Here is a 21,595-nt window from a genome sequence, read left to right on the forward strand (position 1 = left end):
GGCTGCTGATTATCCTCGACATTGGGTCTCGCCGTGACGCAACGTCGAGTTGCCGAACACCGTCGTGTAGAGGGTGAGAGCGGCTGTGATGAACGCCCAGAGAGAGAGAAAACTCTTAGAAGTGGGCTGTTGGGACGGGGCAGGAACCGTCCCGGATCGACCAACCAGCAATGGAATGGCTGGGGTCGGGCCCGAAGGTATTCTCGATCTCCCTGGGGTCTTCCCATGAGGGCCGCTTTGGCTTCAGCCGCGGCTGCTGATGGGGTGGTGGTCTCCTCTTCGATGTCTCGAAGAGGACCAGGGTTGCTGGGAATCAGACGGTGCACGGGATCTCGGCGGCCAAAGGGCGGTCGAGTCGCAGCTGGGGAGGATATACTTGATATCCTCTGTCTGCTCCTTTACTGTAGAAAACTGCAGCTCGACAGTATCACCAAACAGCCCCCCTTGCGAGATGGGTGCATCGAGAAAGCAGACTTTGTGCACGGCACTGGGGGCGAATGCGGCTTGGAGCCGCTCTCAAGCCCGAGGTACCGTGTATCCAGCCGCGAGCATTGGGAGAGGCAGTGCGGTGCACCGCAACCCAATGCCGGCGGCCCGGGAAAGCGTGGCTGACATTTCGATGTCTGCTTCTTCCTGTGCTCGACCCCCTGAGGGAGGGAGCTTCAAGGAATCGTCGGAGTCTGATGCCAGTAAGTCACCCTCCGATGCTGCAACAGACATCTCATCATCACGTACCGTGTCCGAAACGTGGTTGAGGAACAAGACGGTAGGACCGTCTCATGGGGAACGGTCAGACGAGCGAGACGAGGTGCGAACGGTCCGCGAGCCAGTGGCTGACGGATTAGCGCTCACAGTAATCCTCATATCACCCTCGCTGCTCGCCGTAGCGGGCGGCAGGGCCGTAGTCCTGCTGTCACGGAACGGGAAGCAGACGAGGTGGTGGCTGAGTCCCGTGGGAACACAGCCACCCGTGACGCAACGTCTGAATCGTCAACCGCCCGCAGTGCGGGCAGGACGTATCCACAACATCTGCCCCAGCGTACTGGAAGCAGACATCACGTCCGTCCCCCTCCTCGATGAGTGTGTTGCACCCACGAGAACAGCGGGACATGCCACGCTAGAGAAATTTGCTCTTTTAGAGAAAAAACTCGAACACTTCTGGAACCGCCGAGACGCCCAGGGAAGTCGCCGCAGGAAGGGACAGTCCGCTGCACCACGTCGTAGAGCCGGCAGTCTTGTAGTTGCTACTTGTAGCGAAGTCTGTTGATCATGAGCAAAGGCTCCGAAGAACAAAAGGTGAATGAATGAGGCACGCCGTCTCCCTTTCGGAGTCCGGCATGCAAATTTCATTCGCCAATTTTCATTGGCCTTTTCTAAGAAGTCGGAAGCGATTGGTTCTCAGGGACGAACCCCATCTGTCGGCTCGACACAACGTCGAGAGACCGACAGAAAGGGAACATGCTGTCATACTGAATGTATTTAACTAATCTGTATAATTACATTAATACATAAAGCATCGCTCCTTTAGTTTCACCTCAGAAGACATTTATACAATTTGTGAATTGCTTTTAAATGGATGGATGTGCTTTTTGGAGCTTCAAAACACTGTCCCCATGCAAAAGAATAACAAAGAATAGACAGGATATTATTTAAAATAACTGATTGTGTTCGGATTAAGAAAGGAAGTAATATGCACCTAGGATGGCATGAGGGTGAGTAAGTTATTACATCATGTTCATTTTTGTGTGAACAATTTTCTTAACAATTGACACCCCATTCTCTCTCTTTACTTTATAGCAGTGGCAAAAACAGCCTGAAAAGGAATGAGTTTGTCTCTTCTATTCTCCATGCGGACATCTGTGAATCCGGAGGACTTCAGGGCTTCCATATAGACCTCGGGGCGCCATTTGTCTCCGGTGAGCACGCTCATAGAAGCTGCTTTCTTCAAGCTATTGAATCTCAGCGTTGTAACCATAAGTCCACCTAGAAGACACACACAAAAATACTTCTTGTATATTAGCTGTAAAATCCACTATGCTTAAAGTTGTTAATTATTTAATTAATTCCTATCAATGTAAGTATTTTCCCTGTTCATCATGTTTCATTTTTATTTTATTAACATAGTGCTTTTCACAATGTGCATTGTTCCAAAGCCGCTTTACAGGAGAAAATAAGAAAAACACAAAAAAGGTAAAACACAGCACAGTGCATAGTGTTTATAGAACAACAAGCAAGATCATTCTAGTAAATAATATCTAATAAATGCAGTCTCCCGGTGGTTTATTTAGCATATTTTGCATTAAGTGAATGCTTGGCTGAAAAGATGTGTCTTTAATCTAGATTTAAATTGGGAGAGCGTGTCTGACCCTCGAATAGTATCGGGAAGGCTATTCCAGAGTTGAGTCCAGAGGTGCTACGTATGAGAAAGCTCTACCTCCTTTGGTGGATTTAGTTATTCTAGGTGTTATCAAAAGTCTGGAGTTTTGAGATCTTAGAGAGCGTGATGGGTTATAGTGTGGTAGAAGCTCTGTTATGTAGGTAGGGGCTAAACCGTTTAAGGCTTTATAAGTTATTATAAGAACTTTAAAGTCAATACGATACTTAATGGGTAGCCAGTGAAGACTTGATAACATTGGGGTTATGTGATCATTTCTGGAAATGCAGCTGCATTCTGAACTAACTGTAGTTTGTTTATTGATGATGCAGGACAACCACTTGGTAGTGCATTACAGTAGTCAAGTCCAGAGGTGGGTAGTAACGCGATACACTTACTTCGTTACATTTACTTGAGTAACATTTTGGAAAATATGTACTTTTTAAGTCAAATTAAAAGTGTGTACTTTTACTCTTACTTGAGTAAATTTCTAATAGAAAATCTGTACTTTTACTTCGTTACATAACTTACATTGCGTGACGTTCCTTCGTTCCTTCATTTTAAAATATGCTTTTTAAAACGCGTTGTTTATTTCAAGGTTGTCGTCTCTTTTTCCGGGCATTCCCGAGTGATCGATTCTTTTGAGTCGATTCTTTTGAAAGCATTAATTGAACAATGGGCAAAACCACTTGAATAGGCTAATGAATCAGTTCAAATGATTTGTTCAGTTCGCAGCACGATCTGAATCATCTGAAGCAGGATTACTCACTCCTCGTAGCGCGAAACTTAAGAACACGCAGAACACAAAGAGCGTTGGATGAAGTGGATATTAATCTATATCTATACAATCAAAACTGCAAATGTGTCATATTGTTTGCCAGCAATGATAAATGCCCGCCATATGCGCGCACCCGCGCGACCTGTTCGTCAGACACAGCAACATGCGCGTTACCTGTCAGACACAGAGACGTGGGCTTGCAGAAATATACATTTGAAGAACAGAAGGAAGAAAACTTGTTGATGGGCGTGTGGTTCACTGTTTACTGTTTGTTTACAAGTAAGAGCGTTTCACAACACACACGTGACACAACACGAGAAAACATGAACTTTGTTCAAAAATGTGTATTTCATTTACTGCAGATGGTCTAGATCATCTTAGGAAATGCTCTGAGTTTAGTTCATGCTTTAGTTTGACATGGTCTATTAATCTAAGTAAGTTGTGTAAACTACATTGACATGAGGACTAGATGAAATTTACAGAAATGCTTGTCTCTTCTGTGTGTGTTTATTCTTTAGTCTCTCTAGTATATTGCAAAGATATCTGCTTATGATAATTAAAAATATTGATTAAAATGTATTATTAAAATATTGGCGTTAATATTAACTTTATGTAGTAGGCCTATATAATCAGATACAAAGTAACTAAGTAACTAGCTACTTGAGTAGTTTTTTCATTGCATACTTTTTTACTTTTACTCAAGTAATTTTTAAAATAGTGACTTTTACTTTTACTTGAGTAACAATTTCTCTAGTTACTTGTACTTTTACTTGAGTAAAGATTTTGGCTACTCTACCCACCTCTGGTCAAGTCTTGAGGTCACAAATGCATGAATAAGCTTCTCTGCGTCAGCAACACATAAAATATTTCGTAATTTGGCAACATTTCCAAGGTGGAAGAAGGCTGTTTTTGTGACATTTGAGATGTGATTTCCAAATAACAGGTTGCTGTTTAATATAACACCTAGGTCTTTAACTGTATTTGTTGGAGTTACAGCAGCTTTCAATTTGCAGGTTATAATCTGAAATATTTTGTTTACGTGTCTTTGGTCCGATAAGTAATATTTCTGTTTTATTAGAATTTAAAAGAAGGAAATTACTAGTCATCCATCACCCATGCTTGGGTTCCCAAGGGGGAACACTAGTGACAAGACAAGACCGAAAATACCACAAGTACACTATACAGCCTCTTTTGTTATTTCAACTGTATAACAACCATATCTTAGAGACAAATATGACTCTCACCTGGTTTCATTACTTTGTGAATGGCACTCGCCCCCGCTTTCAGATCCGGCCAGAAGTAATAACAGTTGCAGTGAAACACCTTATCAATACTGTTTTCCACAACCGGCATGGTCATCAAATCAGTGAAATACAGCGTGACCTTTCCTTTGGTTATCTCCTCTATCATGCGCTCACTGGCCATCCGATGCATGTATTCGGAGTAGTCAACCCCGATCAGCTTCCCTTTGGGACCCGTCAGGAGTTGCGAGGCTGACTGTAGACCAATGCCCGGACCATGACCCACTTCGAGTACAGTGTCGTCAGGTTGAATGTTGCTCAGCTTCACGGCATTCTCCTCCAACATGTGGTTGTGCCATTTTAGGAACTTAGTCACCAGCCATCCAGTAAGCGAAACGGTGGGGTGACCCAGTTGTTTGCCCACGTTTTTAGACAGCATTTCTGTAGCCTACAGAACAAAAAAAACACTTTCAGTGATTTATGACAAAAGTTGAACAATTATGCAAGTTATCCAACACCAAACTTATTATTATATTAAATGGGCTAATAAACTGCATAACACCAACAAACAAAATCCTCCATAGCCAGTGAAAATTTCAACTGAAATTTAATTTAACTTGCTTTCTAATTTTATTCAGTAAGATGTAGTGTATTTCGGGGAAACTATGAGTTTAACCACAGTAACATACGTATAATTAATTGTTATTAACCATTAATTATTTTATACACTTTACCTGATGCAGCAGAGCTAATAACAGCGACAAACTAAATACACTCGTCCAGCGAGTGATCAGCAGATCGTATATCAACTCTAAGACATATTACTTTCCTGGCCTTGAAAAAACAATATTCTTACTGTAGTACAGTACCACTTCAGAAATCTTAACGAAATCAAGCAGTTTAAGTGACCTTGATATGTGATAAATAAACACAGAAACTATTCGAGCGTGGATACACATGCGGTTTATTTATCTACACTACGGGGGAACTAAAACCAACTACTAACAAAGACCAAACATTAACAAACAAACATAAAAAGGTAAAACAGTAGAGAATGAAAGAAATAGATAAAGCAAAGAAAAAGGCAGTATTCAATCAGCTATTCACATCTGCACAAACCATCAAGGACAAATCTCCTTATTTAAAAGGGGCAAAGCTTATTCGCAACTGGTTAGCAATAGTTCAGATACTTGCATTGGCTTCTTTGTTTCTCGGGACACGTGCTGGCACGCGTATCAAAGGGTCCTGATGTGTTCCGACCAAGCCGTGAGTCCGTTGATTTAGCTGAAGCAAACTGCTGTTAGAAACTGTCTCAGCGGAGAGGCAGGTCTCGAGAGGTTGACAGAACACGAACGAGCGAACGCGCACACAAGCGAACGAACATACACAAAAGAGCAAGCTTTCCTGCGTGTTCAGATGTTTTAACACAGAGGGCGTCACGCCCCTCCAAGGTGGGCGATCCAATGTGATGAGATAGTTTTGAAAACATGTTTCTTTGTCCGGCACACTAACTCATTTGCATTTATGGTCGCCTGGTAGTTTGGAGCAGGAATAGACTTCGAATAGAATAAAATGAGTATGGTATAAAATACATTACTGTGCTATACACCATATTCTAAGACATGAAAAGGGAAACACGTAGATATGAAACATGAAGGGGTTACAATTAAATTGACCTGTAGTTTGGACAAGAATGTAAATATACACAGAATACCATTAAGCACATATGCCTTTGAGGTTATAGGTGAAGGAGAATAACATAGAGACAAGCATACAATGTGGAGATTCATGTGTATACACTTTAAACCAGTCTTTTGTGGCTAAGGAAAGAGAAAGAGACATTCTTTTGGAAGAATTTGAGGCTCTCAGTCCCTGGGGGTCACATGGCTTTTCTCACTTTGGTGAACAGTCCTGTCCTCCCCCAAGAACCTCCTTTGAAGTCTAGGGGAGAGTATCCGAATCTGTCCTGGTTTAGATGAAGGTGTTGAGAATAGGACATTTGGCCAGACTTGTTGGTGCCTGGTCGTAGTCCTGCTGAGAGGTTACTGTGTTTTACAATCACAGATGGTAAACTTTGATCCGACCATACCCGACAAAGAAATCGTTATACCTAACTGTTTTCAGATTAAAATCCCAAAGTTTCAGATTAAAAATTTAAACATGTATTTTTTTTATTAAATTTAAATCAACGCAATCAGTGTTGGGTGTAACTAGTTACTAAGTAATTAGTTACTGTAATTTAATTACTTTTCCCTTGAAAAAGTAATTACAGTTACTTTTGATGTAATTAAACTAAATACTTTGTGTAATGTGTGTGTAATAGTGGAATTGACATCAAAATTCAAAGTCTAACTTTAGAATCCGTGCTTTAATGTATAATTCTCACATTTGTAATACTTTGGTCAGTAAGAGTACTTTATGTAGTTTAATATTATTTATTTGAATAATTTAAAAGAGCCGTTTCATGTCTATGCTTGAATCACTTAACTAATCAAGGTTGATATAGGATATAGAAAGTAATTAGTAATAAGTAACTAAATACTTTTTGGAGAGAGTATTTGTACAGTAATCTAATTACACTATTGAATATGTAATTAGTAACTAGTAATTAATTACTTTTTGAGAGTAACTTACCCAACACTGAACGCAATCACGATGAAGACGTTTGTCTGACTATGCTAGCGTGTTATATATCTCGTGCCAGATTCATCCCCCTGTGAAATCTAGTCCCCTATAGGTAGCTTTACAGCCTTTCGCAATGCATGCTCGGGGGTGGAAACTCAAACATGTGTGTCTGATACGTGCGCGCACGCACCTTCTCTGTTCTGCAAAGAGCCACGTGCTCGCATCATTTAAAAGTTAACGGTCATTTATTTTTACCTCACTGCCTGATATTACTTTAGCGGTTTATTAATATTCTTTCTTTACATGCTCATCACGTCCCAGAAACGTTATTTGGTACGTCGCTGCGACGAATATGGTATGTTCCAGGTATGTCTTCAGGAGGTAATCACCATGTCCCAACAACGTCCAATGTTACGTCGCCACGACGAATATGGGAATCACAAAGTTACGTCACTGGAACGTTATTATGGTACGTCGTGGCAACGAATATGGTCCGGTCCAGGTACGTCGTCACAACTTAACTGTGTTAGCTGGGTTCCCTTTCTGTCGGTCTCTCGACGTTGTGTCGAGCCGACAGATGGGGTTCGTCCCTAAGAACCAATCGCTTCCGACTTCTTAGAAAAGGCCAATGAAAATTGGTGAATGAAATTTGCTCAGCCACCACCTCGTCTGCTTCCCGTTCCATGACGGCAGGACTACGGCCCTGCCGCCTGCTATGGCGAGCAGCGAGGGTGATATGAGGATTAGGATTCGCACCTCATCTCGCTCGTCTGACCGTTCCCCATGAGACTGTCCCACCATCTTGTTCCTCAACCACGTATCGGACACGGTACGTGATGATGAGATGTCTGTTGCAGCATCGGAGGGTGACTTACTGTCATCAGACTCTGACGATTCCTTGAAGCTCCCTCCCTCGAGGGGTCGAGCTCAGGAAGAAGCGGACGTCGAAATGTCAGCCATGCTTTCCCGGGCCGCCGGCATTGGGTTGCGGTGCACCGCACTGCCTCTCCCAACGCTCGCAGCTGGATACATGGTACCTCGGGCTTGAGAGAGGCTCCAAGCCGCACTCGCCCCCAGTGCCGTGTTCCCCCGGAAGTGCATGAGGAACCTAGTACGACCTCGAACGCTCCCCTTTGGTGTGTACACGTCAACTAGTTCCACTGCCCTTTCTTCCCTCGATGGTGGGGCAGCTAGAGGATACGTCGATGTCCCCCAGGGGCTCGAGCTAGACTCCCGTCCAAAGCACGTAGGCTTTTCGGCATCTGAGGTGTCGAGAGCTTACTCTGCTGCGGGCCAAGCTGTCCCCTCTCTCCACGCTATGGCCATCCTGCAGGTCCATCAGGCCAATGCGCAGAGAGAGCTCCACGAGGGTAAGACCGACCCAGCGCTTATGCAGGAACTCTGCGCCATCACCGACCTCGCTCTACGGGCGACCAAGGTGATCGCGCGGGTCCTGGGTCGGGCGATGTCCACACTTGTGGTCCAGGAGAGACACCTCTGGCTGAACCTTGAACGCCGAGAAAGTCCGCTTTCTCGATTCACCCATCTCGCAAGTGGGGCTGTTTGGTGATACTGTCGAGCTGCCGTTTTCCACAGTAAAGGAGCAGACAGAGGATATCAAGTATATCCTCCCCAGCCGCAACTCGACCGCCCTTTGGCCGACGAGATCCCGTGCACCATCTGCTTCCCAGCAGCCCTGGTCCTCTTCGAGACATCGAAGAGGAGACCACCACCCCATCAGCAGCCGCAGCGGAAGCCAAAGCGGCCCTCATGGGAAGACACCAGGGAGATCGAGAATACCTTTGGGCCCGACCCCAGCCATTCCATTGCTGGTTGGTCGATCCAGGACGGTTCCTGCCCCGTCCCAACAGCCCACTTCTAAGAGTTTTCTCTCTCTCTGGGCGTTTATCACAGCTGCTCTCACCTCTACACGACGGTGTTCGGCAACTCGACGTTGCATCATGACGAGACCGAATGTCGAGGATAATCAGCAGCCTAAGCACTCTCAATAGACGGTGCGTTGTGCCACATCATCGTCTGGGTATTATCACAACCGCTCTCACCCTCTATACGACCGTGTTCGGCAACTCAACGTTGTGGCAAGACCCAATGTCGAGGATAATCATCAGCCTAAGCACTCTCATTCGACGGTGCATTGTGCTACATCATCGCCAGGCAGGTAAAACTGCAGAGCCGATCTCCTCTTTGGGGGCCCCCCCACGGCGAGGGATCCGCACTGCCAGCCATCGAACCACCCCCGGGAGGTCGATGAAGCAGAACGTACCCCTAGCCTCCCTGTCTCGGTCCCTGGGAGCCTGACAAGAGCTTCCCAAACTGTCACGGTGACTACGGGATACGGTCCATTCGTGAACGCCTGTATAAAGCCAGAGAGATTGCTAGAAAACATTTGGCTATGGCCCAAACTAGAATGAAGTCCCACTACGATCAGACCAGTGTGCAGCGTAGTTTTCAACCTGGTGATGATGTTCTTGTACTTCTGCATGACCCTGGTTCCGTACTTAGAGCTAAATTTTCAGGTCCGTATGCAATCAAGGAAAAGCTAAGTGACACGAACTATGCCATTCACACCCCTGATCGACGACGCAAAACGTGAATTTGCCATGTTAATATGTTGAAGCAGTTTATTGTACATGATGAAAAGTCTGTCCCCACCCCTGTGTTACCTACAGCAGCTGTTGTTGTTAATGCTTGTTGTTAATGCTGCTAGTGTTGAGGCAGAGGATGATCTAGCTGAAAAGAGTGCCCACACCCCTGCTAAGCATTGCAAAATTCTGTCATATTGAAGAATTTACAGTGCTTCCTCGCCCACCTGTCAAAAGAACAGATTTAGCAAATTATAAGGTTGATGCAAAGCTACCATTCTCTTTTTCTGATGTGCCTAGCAGAACAACTGTGTTACAGCATGACATTGATATTAATGAATTTCCGCCAGTGAAGCAGCATTCCTACCAGGTAAATCCCAGAAAACGTGACAATGAGAACCGAGGTTGAGTACATGCTGAAATGTCAGGTTCCGGGTCTGAGCACCGGTTGGTTCATGTGTTTTGTTTATGTTTCTTCCCACCAAGCACATGGAGGAGCCCGTTTGACAGCTCTACATGTGTTCGGTCTTTACTTTTGGGTGCTCGGCCCCCCTTGTTATCCACTCATCACCGCACTCCTGTTTCCACTCCCGCTAATCACTCCACACCGGTTTCCACTCTCGCTATCTCCTCTCTCTCCCTTCTTATACTTTCAGTTTTCCTATGCTTCTCGTCAGTCCGTTAGGGTTCTAACCTTCCAACGATCAGTCTTGCTTAAACCTAGTTCAGTCTTGTCTTGTCTTGCCTTGTTCAGTATTCTTGTGGCTAACTTGCTTTGTTCGTCCAGGCTCCAGTTCTATTTTGCACCCTGCTTGGTGATACATTTTCACGCAGATCCGTGCACCGGCGACCGTGGTACCATCTCTGGCTGAAGGCGGAAGGAGTTTTGTTCGGGCGGATTACCAGCCGCTCTCTCTCCGGGAGCGTTTGAGTGGATTTACCTTTTCTCTCCGGGAGCGTTTGAGTGGATTTACCTTTTCTCTCCCGGAGCGTTTGAGTGGATTTACCCTTTTTCTCCGGGAGCGTTTGAGCGGATTTACCTTTTTTCTCCGGGAGCGTTTGAGCGGATTTACCTTTTGCCCTCCGGGGCGGTTTGTGGATTTACCTTTTCTCTCCGGGGCTGTCTTGTGGATTACTTTTTGCCCTCCGGGGCTGTCAAGTGGATTACCTTTTTCCTTCCGGGGCGGTCTAGTGGATTTACCTTTTTCCCCCTCCGGGGTTGTCTAGTGGATTTTCTTTTTTGCCTTTTCCGGCAGAGCGCTCGTGCCCTGTGTCTAGCTTCTGTTCAGGGTTTTGTTGATTCCGTCTTTGCTAGATCTGACTATTGCTAATAAAGGATATTTTGGTGATCCCTGCTTCTGACTCCCATCTTTCTGGCGTGACACTGAAGCATGGAAAAGCGGTGCCCAGTCAGAGTCCATGGAGCTCACCCTGTTTATTAGTGCCTAAATTAGATGGCTCCTTTCACTTCTGTACGGACTACCGTAAAGTTAATTTCCTGACTAAACCAGATTATTTTCCGTTGCCTCGAATGGAAGACTGTGTTGACAGGGTAGGTTCTGCCAATTATGTCACAAAATAGATCTCTTAAAAGGATATTGGAAAGTGCCTCTTACCCCACGTGCTAAAGAAATCTCAGCATTTGTTACGCCTAACCATTTCCTGCAGTATGAGGTATTAGCTTTTGGCATGCGTAATGCCCCTGCTACTTTCCAGCATCTCATGCAGGTAGTGCTGATGGGGGTGCCAAATTGTGCTGCCTACTCAGATGATATAGTCATCTATTCGAAAACTTGGGAAGATCATGTACAGACTCTAGATGTGGTGTTCAAACATTTGGCTAGTGCTTCCCTAACTGTGAACCTTGCTAAATGCGAGGTGGGCAAAGCGATGGTAACATACCTAGGAAAAGTCACCCTACCCTACAGTCACCTACACACCTTCAGTCACCCCACCTCCTGCACTTCAGATCAGTGAAGAGGATGTGTGCCGAGTCTTTAGGAAACAAAAGACAAGAAAAGCACCAGGCCCAGATGGTATCACCCCAGCCTGTCTTAAAAGCTGTGCTATTCAACTGGCCTTCATCTTCTCACAGATCTTCAACAGATCACTGGAGCTGTGCACAGTTCCTTCCTGTTTCAAGCGCTCCACCATAATCCCCATACCAAAGAAACCCAAAATCACAGGACTGAATGACTACAGACCCGTCGCTCTCACATCTGTGGTCATGAAGTCATTCGAGAGACTGGTACTGGCTTATCTGAAGGACATCACAGAACCCTTACTGGACCCCCTGCAGTTTGCCTACAGAGCAAACAGGTCTATTGAGGATGCAGTTAACATGGGCCTGCATTTTGTCCTGAAACATCTGGATAGACCAGGGACCTATGTGAGGATCCTGTTTGTGGACTTCAGCTCTGCTTTCAACACCATCATCCCATCACTGCTCCAGACAAAGTTAACCCAGCTATCTGTTCCTAGCTCTATCTGTCAGTGGATCACCAGCTTTCTGACAGACAGGCAGCAGTTAGTGAGAATGGGGAAACTCACATCCAGCACCCGCACAATCAGCACTGGCGCCCCCCAGGGGTGCGTTCTCTCCCCACTGCTCTTCTCCCTGTACACAAATGACTGCACTGCCCAGGACCCTTCTGTCAGACTTCTGAAGTTCGCAGACGACACCACACTCATTGGCCTCATCCAGGATGGTGATGAGTCTGCGTACAGACAGGAGGTTGAGCAGCTGGCTGTCTGGTGCAGTCATAACAACTTGGAGCTGAACACACTTAAAACAGTGGAGACGATTGTGGACTTCAGGAGAAACCCCCCTGCACTCCCCCCTCTCACCATCATGAACAGTACTGTGGCAGCAGTGGAGTCATTCAGGTTCCTGGGCACCACCATCTCTCAGAACCTGAAGTGGGACAATCACATTGGCTCCATTGCTAAAAAAGCCCAGCAAAGGTTGTACTTCTTACATCAGCTGATCTTACTGATCTTACAAAATGTATTTAAAGGTGCAGTACTTAATTAACAGCGGACACTAGCGTTGCATTATAGATTTGCCACAAATCGCTCAGTCCAAACACGACGGTGGCCACCACAGTACAAAAAGATGTCGTTCTCATGTTGACGCAGGTAAGAGATTTTGCGGGCATTAAAAAGATTGTAGAAAGAGCTATGACTTATGTACTACATAAAATAAAAGGTTTGTGGATTTTAAGTTTAAAAAGAAGGATAAAAGTCAGGCAGGAGCAAGGACCTGTGTTAATATTACAAAGACTTTGCAGCAGAGACACGTTAGGACCCGCAGTACTAGGGCTTTTAACAAATATGTACTCACAGATATTTATGGAGATACTTTCCAGCAGAGAGAGACGTTGGAGAGAAAGATCGTCTAAAAATCACCTCCGAGGAGGTTGCTTTGATTTGGATCAGTATGTGAGTAACATACTAACATACCAAGATATGTTGTTGTTGTAATATTAGCTGTGTGACGGATAAGTTTTGAGTGTCAGTGTTTTTCTGGAACCGCTTTAATATTGTACTCGTCCAGATACTGGAGAGAGAGAGCGAGAGCGCGTTGGAGCTGAAACTGGAGAGCGAGCGAGAGCGCGTTTTATTCTTTTACTCGATGATGAATAAACTTTCAGTTAATCCGCGGGTCACATGCGTTCCGCACCGGAGAGCACGATCCGTACGGATCACGGATCTTCCCACGATCCGTTTCACCACGATACCGTAGCGGAGAGGAAGAGAAAACGCGCGTTGTAGAGTTGTTTGTTCGTTTAGGGCTGCTGTACAAAACATGGCGGCGAATTCAATGTATGTAGGCCCGCTCTGTATGTAGATATAAACAGATTATTCTAGGGTATTACAAACTTAATGGTTCATTACGTAAGGTAACACCTCTGAAGAAATAGTTTTGTATATTATATTGTATTTCTGTCAATAGATCCTCCTAAAAATTCTGTATTGTTCCTTTAAGTGAGTAGTCTCTCTATTAAGAGCAATCAACAGTGGTTGTAAACTCTGGTGGATTTAACTAATTTATGATGTCCTTAGCAGCAGTGGCTGCCAGCTCAGTGAACTTTTCTCTTCACGACGCCTTGAGAAAAGAGGGGCTTTGTACAATTTTCTTTTTTGTTTAAATGTTTGGTAACTAAAAGGTATTGGGGTTTTTTTTGTTCTTTTTATTTTCTTTGGAAGCAGTAGGGAGAAAGAGCCTTCTCCCTCATTTTCACCTGTTTTTAGAGAGGAAGTGAGGGCAGTCTATGTTGTTTCTTTATTTTCTTTTGTCCATTTTTCAGGTAAGCCAGGGCTCCCTTAAACCTTAGTCAGCTACTTTTTGCTTGTTATTTTAGGCTATACTTTCTCCTGAAGAGATGCTTCCTTGAATCATTTGTGTTTACTAGGATTTTGTAAATAAAAACCTCTTTATTTTCCTCCAAGTTGAGTGTTGTGTTTTCACTCTGGGACATAGGAACTGAAGTGTGTCAACGTGATTTTATTCATTTATCTTTGTTACAACCCCTCTGCCGCCCCTAGACAGAGAGGGGAATGTAACACTAGGTTCTGTCATTCGGAAACATGCCTTTCCCAATCACTGCTAAGCGGATGACACACAGCTCCACCTGTCATTTCAGCCTAATGATCTGACGGTTTCTGAGCACATCTCGGTATGCCTGAATGACATCTCACTCTGGATGAAGGACCATCACTTGTTACTGAACCTTGCAAAAACTGAACTGCTCGTGATCCCGGCCGACCCGAAGACTCAGCACAACCTTCAATCCAACTAGGTTCATCAACCATTACTCCTTCCAGAACGGCCAGAAACCTGGGAGTGGTAATTGATGATCAGCTGAACTTCGCAGACCATGTTGCCAGCACCACCTGGTCCTGTAGATTCATCCTCTACAATAGTAGGAGAATTATACCTTTCCTGTCTGAGCACGCTATGCAAGTTCTTGTCCAGGCTCTTGTCCTGTCCAGACTCGACTATTGCAATGCTCTACTGGCTGGTCTTCCAGCTTGTACAACTAGACCTCTTCAGATGATCCAGAATGCAGCGGCAAGAGTGGTCTTCAACGAGTCGAAGAAAGCGCATGTCACTCCTCTCTTCGTTAGGTTGCACTGGCTCCCTATAGTCGCTCACATCCAATTCAAATCTCTGCTCTTGGCCTACAAAACCACCACTGGTTCGGCACCCCCATATCTTCACTCTCTAATTCAGACTTATGTATCCACCCGATCCCTCTGCGCTCTGCAATCGAACAACGTCTTGTGGTGCCGTCCCACAAAGGGAAAAAAATCACTCTCACACACTTTGTCCGGATGTGTTCCACGACTCTGGAATGATCTCCCTCTTGCCACAAGATCAGCGGATTCCGTAGCTGTCTTTAAGAATTGGCTAAAAACACATATTTTCTATCAACATCTGACCCATTAGTACAGTCTTCTACTTCTTTTCTACTTTCCTACCCCCCCCAAAAAAATAAAAAAAATTCTTAGCTTCGTATACTGTGATAGACTGGCTGAGACCAGTTTTTACTGCACCTATGCATTGTTGTTCTTTTGTTGCACAAATTGCTTCTATTGTTTTCCCCTACTTTGTACGTCGCTTTGGATAAAAGCGTCTTCTAAATGACTAAATGTAAATGTACATGCATGGGTGCAGAATTAACTCCTGAACTTATTATTATATCAAGTCGATCTGGTCAAAGCAAAATGACGATGTACCCTCTCTTAAAGAAAATATTATGTAATCACAGTCAGCATTTGTTTGCTTTCCCCACTGGAGATGACCTAGAGGCGATAGCTGGGGATTTTACAACAAAGTACAGTAGCTGGTGCACTATATGACTGTCACATATGCATTAAGCCTCCAGTAATATCTTTGTTGGATATTTTGCATCTGTGCATTATGTACTGAAGAAAAGCCCTGCACACTTGCTGACTGTATCCACCTGCAGGTAAATGCATTCTTGGGGAAGATGGCTATCCTTGCCTAAGTGTGCCCATCTGATCCTGTAGAACCATGCGCAGGCTCACAGCAAGCTCTTGCATGCATGGAACATCATAGTATGCTCCATTTTCTCCAAGGCCTTGGAAAGCCTTGTGCTGTGCTCCACAATTGCCGTTTTCTCAATTACACATTGCGCAAGAACACAGTCAAATACATTTTTGCATCATTGAAATCTCAAAATGTTCTGACATAAAAATGTTTGGCTGCAGGGTTAAAATAAATTAATCCTGATGTGTGAAAGATGCTCCCTTTGTAATTACTGTAAAGTACATTGACGCTTGCCTGTGACGTATTTCAGAAATATTTAGGCTATAGGTGTAAATGTTTTGTATTGTAAAGTTTTACTTAATAGGCTACTTTTTTAAAGCATACCTGTACAGTTATTTAGGCAAATATATCCAAAGTGATTTTTTATAATATTGAAAAAGACAGATGGATAAAAATTACAGCCTCACTGCTTCCCACAGTCTTTTTCGGCATTATTATCAACGACATTCACCACAATGGTTAACATTTACAGTATTATTATTAATACAGCAATTCAAGTGCATAAACAATGATTTGTAACTTTGCTAATATACATTTTCTATTTTACAAGATGATATGTATAGAAAATTCCTACTGAAGCAGTTATCAATTTGCTAATTAAATGTTTCATTAAAATTATGTCAACATGGACTATTTAGGGGTTAAGGGTAAATTCTTGTAAACTGTGTTTTATGCATTTTTGTATAGCCTACTTGAATTAGATTTTGCCCTTCTGGTCAAATATAAATACATGACTGCCCGGTTTCACAGACAAGCCTTAAGACTAGTCCAGGACTAAAATGAAAGTTTGAGTTGTCTTAACTGAAAATAACGTGCACTGACATATATTAAAATATACCTGTAACCAGGGCTTGGCAAAAATATATCAACATGTATTTTAAAATAAAATACCAAATACCTTACTTTTAAGTGTATCAAAATAAACTACAAAAACAGCGGCCACACCATGTATCAAAATAAACTACTGTATTTTAAAAATACTGCAAAATACTTTTACAAGGGAGCATGACATTTCTTCACAAACCCTCCATCAATTGGCCTATTTGATCTATCCCTTCACCATTACACTGACTCTGTTGATTAAGTAAACAATGTTTGATAACAAAACAGCTTTTCTCTGCCCAAGTCATGCAATAAATCTGACATATGCAACCAGTTAACAGATCCAATATTCACATATGCCTGGCTGTGATCTCCCAGATGAAGGTTAGTTTTAAAGTTACCAACAGTTGAATGTTTTACAGTTTGCAAATGACTTGTAATTGTATCCTAATTTAGTTGGTGTTTGGTAACAAATAAGCAACACTGACTCAATGACAAACAAGTCATTCATAAGAAGACAACTGATGTCACCTGTATTCATAGCAACTAGTTTCTCATTAATTAACCATTTGATTGTTAATCATGAATAATAATAAACATATAATTAGACATATGCCCGGTTAACCGAAAATATATACCACGTGATTTATGCACAACTTGTGAGTGAAGTACGGTAAAATGCTGCTGCATCCGAAAGCCAGAGGGCGCTCTCGTGCAGAAACTCCAAATACGCACAGCAGAAGAAGACCATAACATACGTAGTAGTAGGAAATGCCTAAGGACATGTTTTTATCACCGATCCTCAAGTCTCATCACGTATTTTTATGATAATAAAGTATATTTATAATGATAATTATACGCATCAATAAAATAAGCAATACCTTACAAAACAATCACACTAATATATTTTAAGAAATGTCAGTGCAAGCTGTTTTCGATCAAGACACCTCTAACGTTTGAGTTAGTCTGGGACTAGTCTTAAACCCTGTCCTGGAAACCACCCCATTATGTGTGAATGTGGGGGCTCGTATGTCTGTGTCTTAGAACGGCTCACAGCAGAGTCGGCGCCACGAGGGGGCACTAGGGGGAATGGCCCGGCCACTTCAGTCACTGTGCCCCCTCACTTTTTAAAATGATAAAAGATGAAATCATTAAAAAAAAAACATTTGGATAACGAATTTGGTTTATATTTATTAAAGAAACAACAAGAGCCGAGGGTAAAAATAATTTATTTATTCGTTAACAGATTTTAAAGACACAAGCTAAAGGGCTGCTTGCGTCCAGCGGCAACGTTTCTGTATGCATTGCTTAACAAGAAACGGGCATTGCTATTATGCAGACGGTGACAAGTGGAGATACAGGCTGTCTATCAGAAAGCAAGAGCTCGCTCTTTAGTGTTGTTATATTGATGCGATCGTTTTGTTAGACATAAAGTTCTATTGGGGAACAGTCCCCTGTATACTTTTTCTGTCACTTTTTCTTTAAAGCCAGCTGCTTTTGACATTTTTATATATATATTTTTCTATATAAGCGTCTAAATTAGTAATCTTCATTTATTAACTTCCGCTGAATTTATATAGGCTGATTGGTGTATTTCCAGTTCTTTTTGTCAAAACGTCATACAACATTTGCTCTCCTCCAAGTTGATATTAAAAACATTAGTCTTTCAGTTTCAGTGTCTTTCATGTCTTTTAGTTCAGTTCAATTTATTAGCTTTGAAAAAGCTATGCGAAATATGCAATGCTGTCCTCGAAATGGACATTTAGAATTGTTAAACTTCAAAACGGCAGCGCGCTGGATGAAAAGCTTTGTATCTACAACTCGCAGGTATTGCGCACCCATAGGCAGGATTTAACTAGATTTTTTATTGTGTTATAGTTAAAAATGTCTAGCTCTCAATGAAAAAGGCAGTGCGCGGCTGACGTGTGTGGAAATGGATTTATAGCGCACTCGTTATGTGCAAATGTGCCGCTTTTACAAGTGTGATTTGGTTAGCCTACCACATTGCATATAGATCAGGTTTTCCGTGATTATCTCTGATAAAAAAGTAAATTGTTAAAACTTAAACTTGAGAAGAAAACTGGGGCATGGCGGAGTGCCACTTCTTAACACCAGAAGACCGCACACTGAAACAGAACAGAGTGAGACCTCAGCCTGTGCCGTGTCTCAACCTTGAATTGTCCAACCTGTCAGCTTTTCCTACCGCAGGGCAAAATTTAGGCTATAATCTAAACCACGTCGACAAAATAAACAGGTAGGATGATTTTACAATGCAAAATACCCTGTCAGATAGTCCTACAAGTTTAAAATGAACACATTAAATAAATTTACATCGTAAATACCCTGTCAGATTATCCTACCAGCATAAAAGAAACATGATTAATTTACGCAGCCAGCCTTCCCACTGATGACTCAGCCGGCCTTCTCGCCAGTGACGCAGCCGACTCTCGAGTCCGGTATCCAGCCGGCGACCAGTCCAGCGCAGCTGCCGGTTCTCCAGCTGGTGACACAGCCAGCACTTCAGCCGGTGACGCAGCCAACCTTCTCACCAGTGACGCAGCCGGCCTTCCCGCCGGTGACTCAACTCTCAACTCAACTTTATTTATATAGAGCTTTTACAATTTTCATTGTTACAAAGCAGCTGTACATGAGACACATTGACTACAAGCAAAACAATCAAAGTTGTACCTGCAAAAACAAGAAAAGGTTGAAAACACAGAAGACAGACACACCCACACACAAAACACTCCACACACACAACACGCACCAACACACACAGACACAGAGACACACACACACACACACACACACACACACACGCACGTACACAGACAAGTACGCACACACACACACGCTCAGTGAGAGCACACATTTAGGATAAAGGAGAGAGAAGCACAGGTCAAATATAACAGATAATAAATTCCTATATGCAATATTAATTAAGTAAAACTTTAAGATTCTAAAGCAGCCCCCCCGGTCAGGCAGATAGTGCAAAAACAGTATGCAAACGGTGGCGAGGAACCCAAAACTCTAATCGAGAAAAAAAACCTCAGGAGAACCCAGGCCCAACCAGGGGATTCCAGTTCCCCTCTGGCAAAAGCTGCTGCCTCTGCACAAGCTCCAGAGAACTTGCACAACAAGGCTAAATAAAATAAATAAACTTAATAATAAAATAAATTATAGTTTAAGATTATCATTAATAATCTAATAGCATTTGAAATTTTGTGGTGAAGACATGTCAAGAGACCGCGTCCTTCTTTATCCAGCTCTATCATCTCAGCTCTTGTCAGGTCCCCACTTCCCATTCTCCGCTCTACCATCAGGTCAGGCCATGAACTGCATCCTGCTCGCTGTGGTAACCTTGGAACAATGAGACAAGACTGGCTGAGAGTAGAGTACTGTTCTGTACTCTTTGATGCAACAAGTACATCAGTTGTGTTTTTGGTTCCGGTTGATCTAACTAATGCAGCCTAAACCCTCTGAAGATTTATATTATGGAAGAGTAGTGTATGCAAGATTAAAAAGATGCGTCTTTAGTCTAGATTTAAACTGACAGAGTGTGTCTGCCTCCCGGACAGTGCAGGGAAGACTATTCCAAAGTTTAGGCGCTAGATAGGAAAAGGATCTACCACCTGCACTTGATTTTGAAATTCTAGGTATTACCAACTGACAGGACGCCTGAGAGCGTAATGCACGTGAAGGACTGTAATACAAAAGGAGTTCATTCAAGTACTGAGGAGCTAAACCATGTAAGGCTTTATAGGTAATAAGCAAGATTTTAAAGTTAACGCGATGCTTTATAGGTAACCAGTGCAAGGTTGACAGAACCGGGCTAATATGTTCATACTTTTTTGTACGTGTAAGAACTCGAGCTGCCGCGTTTTGGACCAATTGGAGTTTTTGTAATAAGCCTGCAGGGCAACCACCTAACAGTGCATTACAGTAATCTAGTCTTGATGTCATGAATGCATGAATTAACTTCTCTGCATCTGAGATTGACAGCATATGACGTAGTTTAGATATATTCTTAAAATGGAAAAACGCAATTTTACAGGTGTTGGCGACGTGGCTCTCAAATGACAGATTACTATCGAATAGAACGCCAAGATTCTTTGCTGACGACGAGGGTTTTATGGAACATCCGTCAATAGTTAAACAGTATTCTTGGTTGTTACTTATAGCAGTTTTCGGTCCAATAAGTAACACTTCCGTTTTGTCCGAGTTCAGTAATAAAAAGTTGTTACTCATCCAGTTTTTTATATCGACTATGCATTCCATTATTCGATGGAACTGCTGTGTTTCATGAGGCTTCGAGGAAATATAAAGTTGAGTATCATCAGCATAACAGTGAAAGCTAACTCCGTGTCGCTTTATTATATCTCCTAGAGGTAGCATGTATAATGCGAAGAGCAGAGGCCCTAAGACTGAGCCCTGTGGTACACCGTACTGGACTTGCGATTTGCGTGACACCTCATTGTTTATTGCTACAAATTGAAAACGGTCGGATAAATAAGATTTAAACCATTTCAAAGCTATTCCCTTAATGCCGACATAATTTTCGAGTCTATGTAGGAGTGTGCTGTGGTCAATGGTATCGAATGCAGCACTAAGGTCTAGCAGCACCAATAACGAGATACAACCTCGGTCAGACGCCAATAGCAGATCATTTGTAACTCTGATCAAAGCAGTCTCTGTACTGTGACATGCTCTAAATCCAGACTGGAATTCTTCATTGACTGGAATTCTTCATTGACGCAGCCGGGTCTTCAGCCGATGACTCTGCTGGCCCTCTCGCCGGAGATTCAGCCGGCCTTCCAGCCGGCCTTTCAGCCAGCCTCCCAGCCGGCCTTCCAGCCGGGGACTCAGCCGGCCTTCCAGCCGGCCTTTCAGCCAGCCTCCCAGCCGGACTCCCAGCCGGTGTCCCAGCCGGTGACTCAGCCAGCCTCCCAGCCGGACTCCCAGCCGGTGACTCAGCCTGCCTTCCAGCCGGCGTCCCAGCCGGCATCCCAGCCGGCTCTTCAGCCGATGGCTCTGCCGGCCCTCTTTCCGGAGATTCAGCCGGCCTTCCAGCCGGGG

General features: G+C 43.6%; 1 protein-coding gene across 1 annotated transcript; it reads right to left on the reverse strand.

Annotated features, from left to right (window-relative positions):
* Positions 1–1,786: 1,786 nt before the first annotated feature.
* zgc:194242 (uncharacterized protein LOC100005854 homolog) lies at positions 1,787–4,832 on the reverse strand. The gene is made up of 2 exons (XM_057320205.1): positions 4,397–4,832; positions 1,787–1,983 (listed from the first exon to the last, which is right to left on the reverse strand). The coding sequence occupies exons 1-2, from the start codon at positions 4,830–4,832 to the stop codon at positions 1,787–1,789; spliced, it is 633 nt and encodes a 210-aa protein (XP_057176188.1).
* Between the last annotated feature and the right edge of the window lie 16,763 nt (positions 4,833–21,595).

Source organism: Triplophysa rosa, linkage group LG21 (assembly GCF_024868665.1).
Source record: "Triplophysa rosa linkage group LG21, Trosa_1v2, whole genome shotgun sequence".
Lineage (NCBI taxonomy): Eukaryota > Metazoa > Chordata > Actinopteri > Cypriniformes > Nemacheilidae > Triplophysa > Triplophysa rosa.

Bases quoted from the DNA above. Each gene is read 5' to 3' on its own strand.
- zgc:194242 (XM_057320205.1), bottom strand. From the start codon at position 4,832: ATGCTGTCTAAAAACGTGGGCAAACAACTGGGTCACCCCACCGTTTCG. The intron at 1,984-4,396 runs GTGAGAGTCATA...TGTGTCTTCTAG, and splicing joins TCACAAAGTAATGAAACCAG to GTGGACTTATGGTTACAACG.